The sequence below is a fragment of the Taudactylus pleione genome, unplaced genomic scaffold (genome assembly GCF_031769625.1).
Source record: "Taudactylus pleione unplaced genomic scaffold, aTauple2 ptg001597l, whole genome shotgun sequence".
In the NCBI taxonomy this organism is placed as follows: domain Eukaryota; kingdom Metazoa; phylum Chordata; class Amphibia; order Anura; family Myobatrachidae; genus Taudactylus; species Taudactylus pleione.
The window spans coordinates 1,262,565-1,276,820 of record NW_028285994.1 but is presented as its reverse complement, the minus strand read 5'-3'; the positions used below and the strand labels follow the sequence as shown (position 1 = coordinate 1,276,820).

Below are 14,256 nucleotides of genomic sequence, written 5' to 3'. Positions count from 1 at the left end.
GAATCACCCAGGAGATGGAACCTCACCAGTCCCTATATTATATCCCATGTCTCACATATAACACTCAGCTATTCTCTGCAGGAATCACCCAGGAGATGGAACCTCACCAGTACCCTATATTATATCCCCTGTATCACACATATAACACACAGCTATTCTCTGCAGGAATCACCCAGGAGATGGAACCTCACCAGTACCCTATATTATATCCCATGTCTCACATATAACACACAGCTATTCTCTGCAGGAATCACCCAGGAGATGGAACCTCGCCAGTACCCTATATTATATCCCCTGTATCACACATATAACACTCAGCTATTCTCTGCAGGAATCACTCAGGAGATGGAACCTCACCAGTCCCTATATTATATCCCCTGTATCACACATATAACACTCAGCTATTCTCTGCAGGAATCACCCAGGAGATGGAACCTCGCCAGTACCCTATATTATATCCCCTGTATCACACATATAACACTCAGCTATTCTCTGCAGGAATCACTCAGGAGATGGAACCTCACCAGTCCCTATATTATATCCCCTGTATCACACATATAACACACAGCTATTCTCTGCAGGAATCACCCAGGAGATGGAACCTCACCAGTACCCTATATTATATCCCCTGTATCACACATATAACACACAGCTATTCTCTGCAGGAATCACCCAGGAGATGGAACCTCACCAGTACCCTATATTATGTCCCCTGTATCACACATATAACACACAGCTATTCTCTGCAGGAATCACCCAGGAGATGGAACCTCACCAGTCCCTATATTATATCCCATGTCTCACATATAACACTCAGCTATTCTCTGCAGGAATCACCCAGGAGATGGAACCTCACCAGTACCCTATATTATATCCCCTGTATCACACATATAACACACAGCTATTCTCTGCAGGAATCACCCAGGAGATGGAACCTCACCAGTACCCTATATTATATCCCATGTCTCACATATAACACTCAGCTATTCTCTGCAGGAATCACCCAGGAGATGGAACCTCACCAGTCCCTATATTATATCCCATGTCTCACATATAACACACAGCTATTCTCTGCAGGAATCACCCAGGAGATGGAACCTCACCAGTACCCTATATTATATCCCCTGTATCACACATATAACACACAGCTATTCTCTGCAGGAATCACCCAGGAGATGGAACCTCACCAGTACCCTATATTATGTCCCCTGTATCACACATATAACACACAGCTATTCTCTGCAGGAATCACCCAGGAGATGGAACCTCACCAGTACCCTATATTATATCCCCTGTATCACACATATAACACTCAGCTATTCTCTGCAGGAATCACTCAGGAGATGGAACCTCACCAGTCCCTATATTATATCCCCTGTATCACACATATAACACTCAGCTATTCTCTGCAGGAATCACCCAGGAGATGGAACCTCACCAGTACCCTATATTATATCCCCTGTATCACACATATAACACACAGCTATTCTCTGCAGGAATCACCCAGGAGATGGAACCTCACCAGTACCCTATATTATGTCCCCTGTATCACACATATAACACACAGCTATTCTCTGCAGGAATCACCCAGGAGAAGATTGAAGAGTCCCGAGCTGCTATGGAGACGAGAATGGTGGCAGATCTCCGGCAGCTGGTGGATTCGGGTTCAGAGGTCAACGCTCAGGACCCGTCCGGCACCAGTTTGGTGAGTGACACCGGATAGGGGTCATAAGTCGGTAATCCGTTCTGCGTCCTGCTGCTGACAGGGTATATGATCCGTCATATACCCTGAGATGTGTCCTGTTTGACTATGTGTATGTATGTGACCTGTGATTCCCGCTCAGGCTGTATATAATACACACATACAGTCAGGTGCATAAATATTGGGACATTGACAGAATTCTCATATTTTGGCCTCTAGTCACCACCACAATGGCTTTGAAATGAAACAAACAAGATGTGATTTACCTGCAGACTTTTAGATTTAATTTGAGGGTAATTACATCCAAATCGGGTGAACGGTGTAGGAATTACAACGGTTTCTATATGTGTCTCCCACTTTTTAAGGGGCCAAAAGTAATGGGACTATCAACTCAAAAGCTATTTCATGGACAGGTGTGGGCTGTTCCCTCGTTATTTCATTATCAATTAAGCAGGTAAAAGGTCTGGAGTTGATTCTAGGTGTGACATTTGCATTTGGAATCAGTTGATGTCGACTCTCAATATGAGATCCAAAGAGCTGTCACTATCAGTGAAGCCATCATTAGGCTGAGAAATCAACACAAACCCATCAGAGAGATAGCAAAAACTTTAGGTGTGGCCAAATCAACTGTTTGGAACATAGAAAGAACGCACCAGAGAGCTCAGCAACACCAGAAGACCCGGAAGACCACGGAAAACAACTGTGGTGGATGACAGAAGAATTATTTCCCTGGTGAAGAAAAACCCCTTCACAACAGTTGGCCAAATCAAGAACACTCTCCAGGAGGTAGGTGTATATGTGTCAAAGTCAACTATCAAGAGGAGACTTCACAAGAGTGAATATAGAGCAGTGTTGGCTAACCTTGACACTCCAGCTGTTATGGAACTACATAACCCAGCATGCACTGCTACAGTTTTGCTATTAGGGCATGCTAAAACTGTAGCAGGGCATGCTGGGATATATAGTTCCACAACAACTGGAGTGTCAAGGTTAGCCAACACTGATATAGAGGGTTCACCACATGATGTAACCATTGGTGAGCCTAAAAAACAGGAAGACCAGATTAGAGTTTGCAAAAACAACATCTAAAAAAGCCATTACAGTTCTGGAACAACATCCTATGGACAGATGAGACAAAGATCAACTTGTAGCAGAGTGATGGGAAGAGAAGAGAAGGAAAGGAACTGCTCACGATCCAAAACATACCACCTCATCAGTGAAGCATGGTGGTGGTAGTGTCATGGCGTGGGCATGTATGGCTGCCAATGGAACTGGTTCCCTTGTATTTATTGATGATGTGACTGCTGACAAAAGCAGCAGAATGAATTCTGAAGTGTTTCGGGCAATATTATATGCTCATATTCAGTCAAATGCTTCAGAAATCATTGGACGGCGCTTCACAGTGCAGATGGACAATGACCCGAAGAATACTGCAAAAGCAACCAAAGAGTTTTTTAAGGCTAAAAAGTGGAATGTTATGCAATGGCCAAGTCAATCCCCTGACCTGAATCTGATTGAGCATGCATTTCACTTGATGAAGACAAAACTGAAGGGAAAATGTCCCAAGAACAAGCAGGAACTGAAGACATTTGCAGTAGAGACCTGGCAGAGCATCACCAGGAATGAAACCCAGCGTCTGGTGATGTCTATACGTTCCAGACTTCAGGCTGTAATTGTCTGCAAAGGATTTGCAACAAAGTATTAAAAAGTGAAAGTTAGATTTAGGATTGTTTAGTTTGTCCCATTACTTTTGGCCCCTTAAAAAGTGGGAGACACATATAGAAACCGTTGTAATTCCTACACCGTTCACCTGATTTGGATGTAATTACCCTCAAATTAAATCTGAAAGTCTGCAGGTAAAGCACATCTTGTTTGTTTCATTTCAAAGCCATTGTGGTGGTGACTAGAGGCCAAAATATGAAAATTCTGTCAATGTCCCAATATTTATGCACCTGACTGTATGTGACCTGTGATTCCCGATCAGGGTGTATGTGTGTGTGTGTATAAATATATATGTGTGTGTGTGTGTGTGTGTGACCTGTGATTCCCGCTCAGGGTCTATGTATGTATGTATGTAATATATATATATATATATATATATATATATATATATATATATATATAATGTGTGTATGTGACCTGTGATTCCCGTTCAGGGTGTACGGGGTGACAGCTCTCACACTGGTGTCATTATCTTCTCTCGGCTGACACAGATGAATGTTCTCCGCTCCCCCAACACACAGCAATAAATAATTCAACGTTCTCTCCTGCTCCTTCCTCGGTTTCATGTAGGAAGAGACGGCTCTGTCCAGGCAGACAAGCTTCATTATACACCGTATACCCCAGATACAGCAAACACTGACCTCCTAATACACAGACATCAGGGGACACACTGACCTCTCCCCTCCTCCTAATACGCAGACATCAGGGGACACTGACCTCTCCCCTCCTCCTAATACACAGACATCAGGGGACACTGACCTCTCCCCTACTCCTAATACACAGACATCAGGGGACACACTGACCTCTCCCCTCCTCCTAATACACAGACATCAGGGGACACACTGACCTCTCCTAATACACAGACATCAGGGGACACTGACCTCTCCTCCCGTCCTCCTAATACACAGACATCAGGGGACATTGACCTCTCCCCCCGTCCTCCTAATACACAGACATCAGGGGACACACTGACCTCTCCTCCCCTCCTCCTAATACACAGACATCAGGGGACACTGACCTCTCCCCTCCTCCTAATACACAGACATCAGGACACACTGACATCCCCCCTCCTCCTAATACACAGACATCAGGGGACACTGACCTCTCCCCTCCTCCTAATACACAGACATCAGGGGACACTGACCTCTCCCCTCCTTCTAATACACAGACATAAGGACACACTGACCTCTCCCCTCCTTCTAATACACAGACATCAGGGGTCACACTGACCTCTCCCCTCCTCCTAATACACAGACATCAGGACACACTGACCTCTCGCCTCCTCCTAATACACATACATCAGGGGACACACTGACCTCTCCTCTCCTTCTAATACACAGACATCAGGGGACACTGACCTCTCCCCTCCTCCTAATACACAGACATCAGGACACACTGACCTCTCGCCTCCTCCTAATACACAGACATCAGGGGACACACTGACCTCTCCTCCTCCTAATACACAGACATCAGGGGAAACACTGACCTCTCCCCTCCTCCTAATACACAGACATCAGGGGACACACTGACCTCTCCCCTCCTCCTAATACACAGACATCAGGGGACACTGACCTCTCCCCTCCTCCTAATACACAGACATCAGGGGTCACACTGACCTCTCGCCTCCTCTTAATACACAAACATCAGGGGACACACTGACCTCTCCCCTCCTCCTAATACACAGACATCAGGGGACACTGACCTCTCCCCTCCTCCTAATACACAGACATCAGGGGACACTGACCTCTCCCCTACTCCTAATACACAGACATCAGGGGACACACTGACCTCTCCTAATACACAGACATCAGGGGACACTGACCTCTCCTCCCGTCCTCCTAATACACAGACATCAGGGGACATTGACCTCTCCCCCCGTCCTCCTAATACACAGACATCAGGGGACACACTGACCTCTCCTCCCCTCCTCCTAATACACAGACATCAGGGGACACTGACCTCTCCCCTCCTCCTAATACACAGACATCAGGACACACTGACATCCCCCCTCCTCCTAATACACAGACATCAGGGGACACTGACCTCTCCCCTCCTCCTAATACACAGACATCAGGGGACACTGACCTCTCCCCTCCTTCTAATACACAGACATAAGGACACACTGACCTCTCCCCTCCTTCTAATACACAGACATCAGGGGTCACACTGACCTCTCCCCTCCTCCTAATACACAGACATCAGGACACACTGACCTCTCGCCTCCTCCTAATACACATACATCAGGGGACACACTGACCTCTCCTCTCCTTCTAATACACAGACATCAGGGGACACTGACCTCTCCCCTCCTCCTAATACACAGACATCAGGACACACTGACCTCTCGCCTCCTCCTAATACACAGACATCAGGGGACACACTGACCTCTCCTCCTCCTAATACACAGACATCAGGGGAAACACTGACCTCTCCCCTCCTCCTAATACACAGACATCAGGGGACACACTGACCTCTCCCCTCCTCCTAATACACAGACATCAGGGGACACTGACCTCTCCCCTCCTCCTAATACACAGACATCAGGGGTCACACTGACCTCTCGCCTCCTCTTAATACACAAACATCAGGGGACACACTGACCTCTCCCCTCCTCCTAATACACAGACATCAGGGGACACTGACCTCTCCCCTCCTCCTAATACACAGACATCAGGGGACACTGACCTCTCCCCTACTCCTAATACACAGACATCAGGGGACACTGACCTCTCCCCTCCTCCTAATACACAGACATCAGGGGACACACTGACCTCTCCCCTCCTCCTAATACACAGACATCAGGGGACACTGACCTCTCCCCTCCTCCTAATACACAGACATCAGGGGACACTGACCTCTCCCCTCCTCCTAATACACAGACATCAGGGGACACTGACCTCTCCCCTACTCCTAATACACAGACATCAGGGGACACTGACCTCTCCCCTCCTCCTAATACACAGACATCAGGGGACACTGACCTCTCCTCCCGTCCTCCTAATACACATACATCAGGGGACACTGACCTCTCCCCTCCTCCTAATACATAGACATCAGGGGACACACTGACCTCTCCTCCCGTCCTCCTAATACACAGACATCAGGGGACACTGACCTCTCCCCTCCTCCTAATACACATACATCAGGGGACACTGAACTCTCCCCTCCTCCTAATACACAGACATCAGGGGACACTGACCTCTCCCCTACTCCTAATACACAGACATCAGGGGACACTGACCTCTCCTCCCGTCCTCCTAATACACAGACATCAGGGGACACTGACCTCTCCCCTCCTCCTAATACACAGACATCAGGACACACTGACCTCTCCCCTCCTTCTAATACACAGACATCAGGACACACTGACCTCTCGCCTCCTCCTAATACACAGACATCAGGGGTCACACTGACCTCTCCCCTCCTCCTAATACACAGACATCAGGACACACTGACCTCTCGCCTCCTCCTAATACACAGACATCAGGGGACACACTGACCTCTCCTCCTAATACACAGACATCAGGGGTCACACTGACCTCTCCTCTCCTTCTAATACACAGACATCAGGGGACACTGACCTCTCCCCTCCTCCTAATACACAGACATCAGGACACACTGACATCCCCCCTCCTCCTAATACACAGACATCAGGGGACACTGACCTCTCCCCTCCTCCTAATACACAGACATCAGGACACACTGACATCCCCCCTCCTCCTAATACACAGACATCAGGGGACACTGACCTCTCCCCTCCTCCTAATACACAGACATCAGGGGACACTGACCTCTCCCCTCCTTCTAATACACAGACATAAGGACACACTGACCTCTCCCCTCCTTCTAATACACAGACATCAGGGGTCACACTGACCTCTCCCCTCCTCCTAATACACAGACATCAGGACACACTGACCTCTCGCCTCCTCCTAATACACATACATCAGGGGACACACTGACCTCTCCTCTCCTTCTAATACACAGACATCAGGACACACTGACCTCTCCCCTCCTCCTAATACACAGACATCAGGGGACACACTGACCTCTCCTCCTCCTAATACACAGACATCAGGGGACACACTGACCTTTCCCCTTCTCCTAATACACAGACATCAGGGGACACACTGACCTCTCCCCTCCTCCTAATACACAGACATCAGGGGACACTGACCTCTCCCCTCCTCCTAATACACAGACATCAGGGGTCACACTGACCTCTCGCCTCCTCTTAATACACAAACATCAGGGGACACACTGACCTCTCCCCTCCTCCTAATACACAGACATCAGGGGACACTGACCTCTCCCCTCCTCCTAATACACAGACATCAGGGGACACACTGACCTCTCCCCTCCTCCTAATACACAGACATCAGGGGACACTGACCTCTCCCCTCCTCCTAATACACAGACATCAGGGGACACTGACCTCTCCCCTACTCCTAATACACAGACATCAGGGGACACTGACCTCTCCCCTCCTCCTAATACACAGACATCAGGGGACACACTGACCTCTCTCCTCCTCCTAATACACAGACATCAGGGAACATACTGACCTCTTCTCCCCTCCTCCTAATACACAGACAGGGGACACTGACCTCTCCCCCCCTCCTAATACACAGACATCAGGGGACACTGACCTCTCCCCTCCTCCTAATACACAGACATCAGGGGACACTGACCTCTCCCCTCCTCCTAATACACAGACATCAGGGGACACTGACCTCTCCTCCCGTCCTCCTAATACACATACATCAGGGGACACTGACCTCTCCCCTCCTCCTAATACATAGACATCAGGGGACACACTGACCTCTCCTCCCGTCCTCCTAATACACAGACATCAGGGGACACTGACCTCTCCCCTCCTCCTAATACACAGACATCAGGGGACACTGAACTCTCCCCTCCTCCTAATACACAGACATCAGGGGACACTGACCTCTCCCCTACTCCTAATACACAGACATCAGGGGACACTGACCTCTCCTCCCCTCCTCCTAATACACAGACATCAGGACACACTGACCTCTCGCCTCCTCCTAATACACAGACATCAGGGGACACACTGACCTCTCCTCCTAATACACAGACATCAGGGGACACACTGACCTCTCCTCCCGTCCTCCTAATACACAGACATCAGGGGACACTGACCTCTCCCCTCCTCCTAATACACAGACATCAGGGGACACACTGACCTCTCCTCCCCTCCCCTCCTCCTAATACTCAGACATCAGAGGACACACTGACCTCTCCTCTCCTCCTAATACACACACATTAGGGGTCAGTGATCAGTGCAGGTCCTATGTATAACACCCAGGTGGTCTCCTCTCTCCCTTAGTTGCACATTGCCGCAGCGAATGGTTACGTGGAGGCAGCAGAACTGCTCTTAGATCACAAAGCCTTGGTGAACATCAGGGATAATGACGGCTGGGAACCGCTCCACGCCGCCGCCTGCTGGGGACAGGTGAGTCGCGTCTTCCTACCTTGGCACAAATTGGGAATTCAGGACAGGGGTGTACCGAGTTCTATCTCCACGTTTTTTTCTTTCAGATTCCATTGGTGGAGCTGCTGGTCGCTCACAGTGCTGACGTTAACTCCAAGTCTCGTCTGGACGAGACCCCTCTGGGTGTGTATCATGGCTCTATCCTGGTGCTGATGAGCTGCTATTTCCTATTGTGTCATCTCTAGTGGGATGGTGGCTAATGTTAGGTGAGGTATGGAGCCAGAATACTGTACCGTCAGGCTGCTGTGTGTGAGAGAGACAAAGGATTATGGGGCGTATTTCTCAGTAACTCTGCCCTTCACCAATGAGCAGTTCTCACCCCACCAGTAAGACGTATATCTGCATGTTATACAACTATAGCTCTTGTATCTATTCATCCAAAATACAGTCCAGACTTTCATACTGTAGGTACTGTAGTGTGTTCTTATAATCCAGTCCCTATGTATTCCCAGCAGTAATGTCTTATGGTTTTCTTTATAGACCGTCCCCCACTTTCCAAACAACGTTATATGTGTAGGGTGGGTGTCCTTATACACTGGCTGACGCTGCAGGAACCCACCTCATTCTCCTCCACCTCACTCTCCTTCTCACTATCCTCCACCACCTCCCTCTCCTCCACCACCTCCCTCTCCACCACCACCTCACTCTCCTTCTCACTATCCTCCACCTCCTCACTCTCCTTCTCACTATCCTCCACCTCCTCACTCTCCTTCTCACTATCCTCCACCTCCTCACTCTCCTTCACCACCTCCCTCTCCTCCACCACCTCACTCTCCTTCTCACTATCCTCCACCTCCTCCCCCCCTCCACCACCTCCCTCTCCTCCACCACCTCCCTCTCCTTCTCACTATCCTCCACCTCCTCACTCTCCTTCTCACTATCCTCCACCTCCTCACTCTCCTTCTCACTATCCTCCACCTCCTCACTCTCCTCCACCTCCTCCCTCTCCTCCACCTCCACCACCACCTCCCTCTCCTCCACCACCTCCCTCTCCTCCACCACCTCCCCACTCTCCTCCACCTCCCCACTCTCCTCCACCGCCTCCTCCTCCTCACTCTCCTCCACCTCACTCTCCATCTCACTCTCTCCTCCTCCACCCCACTCCTCCTCAAACACAGTTATGTATTTGACCCTTGAAAAAGTCTAAAACCGGATGAAACGCGTTTGCGCACGCCCCCTAGACTTATAAACCATTGGAATATAATTACCACTGTACTTGCTAATAGAGACTTGGCAAGAACATTTTTAGTATTAAATATAATTATATATATATATATCACTATATATACTTAGTCCTTTCTACATAGGCCATTTGAAGTTACTGGCATTGTATTATACAAATAAACATGCTGTATTACTATAAGTGTCTAGACACCATCTGTACTAACACTGCAAACCAGCACATAATACTACCTCCACCACCATCTCTGCCAGCACCGGGACTGAGGATACCAGCACATATTACTACCACCACCACCATCTCTGCCAGCACCGGGACTGAGGATACCAGCACATAATACTACCCCCCACCAACATCTCTGCCAGCACCGGGTCTGAGGAAACCAGCACATAATACTACCTCCACCACCATCTCTCCCAGCACCGGGACTGAGGAAACCAGCACAGAATACTACCCCCCACCACCATCTCTGCCAGCACCGGGACTGAGGAAACCAGCACATAATACTAACCCCCACCACCATCTCTCCCAGCACCGGGACTGAGGAAACCAGCACATAATACTACCCCCCACCAACATCTCTGCCAGCACCGGGTCTGAGGAAACCAGCACATAATACTACCTCCACCACCATCTCTCCCAGCACCGGGACTGAGGAAACCAGCACAGAATACTACCCCCCACCACCATCTCTGCCAGCACCGGGACTGAGGAAACCAGCACATAATACTAACCCCCACCACCATCTCTCCCAGCACCGGGACTGAGGAAACCAGCACATAATACTACCTCCACCACCATCTCTCCCAGCACCGGGACTGAGGAAACCAGCACATAATACTACCTCCACCACCATCTCTGCCAGCACCGGGACTGAGGATACCAGCACATATTACTACCACCACCACCATCTCTGCCAGCACCGGGACTGAGGATACCAGCACATAATACTACCCCCCACCAACATCTCTGCCAGCACCGGTACTGAGGATACCAGCACATAATACTACCCCGCACCACCATCTCTCCCAGCACCGGGACTGAGGAAACCAGCACATAATACTACCCCCCACCACCATCTCTCCCAGCACCGGGACTGAGGAAACCAGCACATAATACTACCCCCCACCACCATCTCTCCCAGCACCGGGACTGAGGAAACCAGCACATAATACTACCTCCACCACCATCTCTCCCAGCACCGGGACTGAGGAAACCAGCACATAATACTACCTCCACCACCATCTCTCCCAGCACTGGGACTGAGGAAACCAGCACATAATACTACCTCCACCACCATCTCTGCCAGCACCGGGACTGAGGATACCAGCACATATTACTACCACCACCACCATCTCTGCCAGCACCGGGACTGAGGATACCAGCACATAATACTACCCCCCACCAACATCTCTGCCAGCACCGGGTCTGAGGAAACCAGCACATAATACTACCTCCACCACCATCTCTCCCAGCACCGGGACTGAGGAAACCAGCACAGAATACTACCCCCCACCACCATCTCTGCCAGCACCGGGACTGAGGAAACCAGCACATAATACTAACCCCCACCACCATCTCTCCCAGCACCGGGACTGAGGAAACCAGCACATAATACTACCTCCACCACCATCTCTCCCAGCACCGGGACTGAGGAAACCAGCACATAATACTACCTCCACCACCATCTCTGCCAGCACCGGGACTGAGGATACCAGCACATAATACTACCCCCCACCAACATCTCTGCCAGCACCGGTACTGAGGATACCAGCACATAATACTACCCCCCACCACCATCTCTGCCAGCACCGGGACTGAGGAAACCAGCACAGAATACTACCCCCCACCACCATCTCTGCCAGCACCGGGACTGAGGAAACCAGCTCATAATACTAACCCCCACCACCATCTCTGCCAGCACCGGGTCTGAGGAAACCAGCACATAATACTACCTCCACCACCATCTCTGCCAGCACCGGTACTGAGGAAACCAGCACATAATACTAACCCCACCACCATCTCTCCCAGCACCGGTACTGAGGAAACCAGCACATAATACTACCCCCCACCACCATCTCTGCCAGCGCCGGGACTGAGGAAACCAGCACATAATACTACCTCCACCACCATCTCTGCCAGCACCGGGACTGAGGAAACCAGCACATATTACTACCACCACCATCTCTCCCAGCACCGGTACTGAGGAAACCAGCACATAATACTACCCCCCGCCACCATCTCTGCCAGCACCGGGACTGAGGATACCAGCACATATTACTACCACCACCACCATCTCTGCCAGCACCGGGACTGAGGATACCAGCACATAATACTACCCCCCGCCACCATCTCTGCCAGCACCGGGACTGAGGATACCAGCACATAATACTACCCCCCGCCACCATCTCTCCTAGCACCGGGACTGAGGAAACCAGCACATAATACTACCTCCACCACCATCTCTCCCAGCACCGGTACTGAGGAAACCAGCACATAATACTACCCCCCGCCACCATCTCTGCCAGCACCGGGACTGAGGATACCAGCACATATTACTACCACCACCACCATCTCTGCCAGCACCGGGACTGAGGATACCAGCACATAATACTACCCCCCGCCACCATCTCTCCCAGCACCGGGACTGAGGAAACCAGCACATAATACTACCACCACCATCTCTCCCAGCACCGGGACTGAGGAAACCAGCACATAATACTAACCCCCACCACCATCTCTGCCAGCACCGGGACTGAGGAAACCAACACATAATACTAACCCCCACCAACATCTCTGCCAGCACCGGGACTGAGGAAACCAGCACATAATACTAACCCCCACCACCATCTCTGCCAGCACCGGGACTGAGGAAACCAGCACATAATACTAACCCCCACCACCATCTCTCCCAGCACCGGGACTGGGGAAACCAGCGCATAATACTACCCCCCACCACCATCTCTGCCAGCACCGGGACTGAGGAAACCAGCACATAATACTAACCCCCACCACCATCTCTCCCAGCACCGGGACTGAGGAAACCAGCACATAATACTAACCCCCACCACCATCTCTGCCAGCACCGGGACTGAGGAAACCAGCACATAATACTACCCCCCACCACCATCTCTGCCAGCACCGGGAATGAGGAAACCAGCACATAATACTAACCCCACCACCATCTCTGCCAGCACCGGGACTGAGGAAACCAGCACATAATACTAACCCCCACCACCATTTCTGCCAGCACCGTGACTGAGGAAACCAGCACATATTACTACCACCACCATCTCTGCCAGCACCGGGACTGAGGAAACCAGCACATAATACGGAGGAGAGTGAGGTGGTGGAGGAGAGTGAGGTGGTGGAGGAGAGGGAGGAGGTGGTGGTGGAGGAGAGGGAGGAGGTGGTGGTGGAGGAGAGGGAGGAGGTGGTGCTGGAGGAGAGAGAGGTGGTGGAGGAGATTGAGGAGGTGGAGCAGAGTGAGGTGGTGGAGGAGAGGGAGGTGTGGAGGAGGTGGAGGAGAGGGAGGTGGTTGAGGAGATTGAGGTGGTGAAGGAGAGTGAGGTGGTGGAGCAGAGGGAAGTGGTGGAGCAGAGGAAGAAGAGGGAGGAGGTGGAGCAGAGGGAAGTGGTGGTGGAGGAGAGGGAGGAGGTGGAGAGTGAGGTGAGGGAGGAGGTGGAGGTGAGGGAGGAGGTGGAGGTGAGGGAGGAGGTGGAGGAGAGTGAGGTGGTGGAAGATAGGGAGGTGGTGGAGGAGAGGGAGGTGGTGGAGCAGAGAGAGCTGGTGGAGGAGAGAGAGCTGGTGGAGGAGAGGGAGGTGGTGGAGGAGAGAGAGCTGGTGGAGGAGAGGGAGGTGGTGGAGGAGAGGGAGGAGGAGAGGGAGGAGGAGAGGGAGGTGGTGGAGGAGAGGGAGGAGGTGGAGCAGAGGGAGGAGGTGGAGGAGAGTGAGGAGGTGGAGGAGAGTGAGGAGGTGGAGGAGGAGACGGAAGTGGTGGAGGAGAGGGAGGAGAGGGAGGAGAGGGAGGTGGTGGAGGATAGTGAGAAGGAGAGTGAGGAGGTGGAGGATAGTGAGAAGGAGAGTGAGGAGGTGGAGGATAGTGAGAAGGATAGTGAGGTGGAGGAGAATGAG

General features: G+C 50.9%; 1 protein-coding gene across 1 annotated transcript in view; it reads left to right on the top strand.

Annotated features, from left to right (window-relative positions):
• The window catches only part of PPP1R16A (protein phosphatase 1 regulatory subunit 16A), a 155,453-nt gene that overhangs the window by 129,332 nt on the left and 11,865 nt on the right, over positions 1–14,256 (top strand). Inside the window, exons 6-8 of the mRNA XM_088464131.1 lie at positions 1,581–1,705; positions 8,778–8,903; positions 8,990–9,065. Coding sequence (XP_088320257.1) covers positions 1,581–1,705; positions 8,778–8,903; positions 8,990–9,065 — 327 coding nt within the window. The remainder of the gene's footprint in view (positions 1–1,580; positions 1,706–8,777; positions 8,904–8,989; positions 9,066–14,256) is intronic.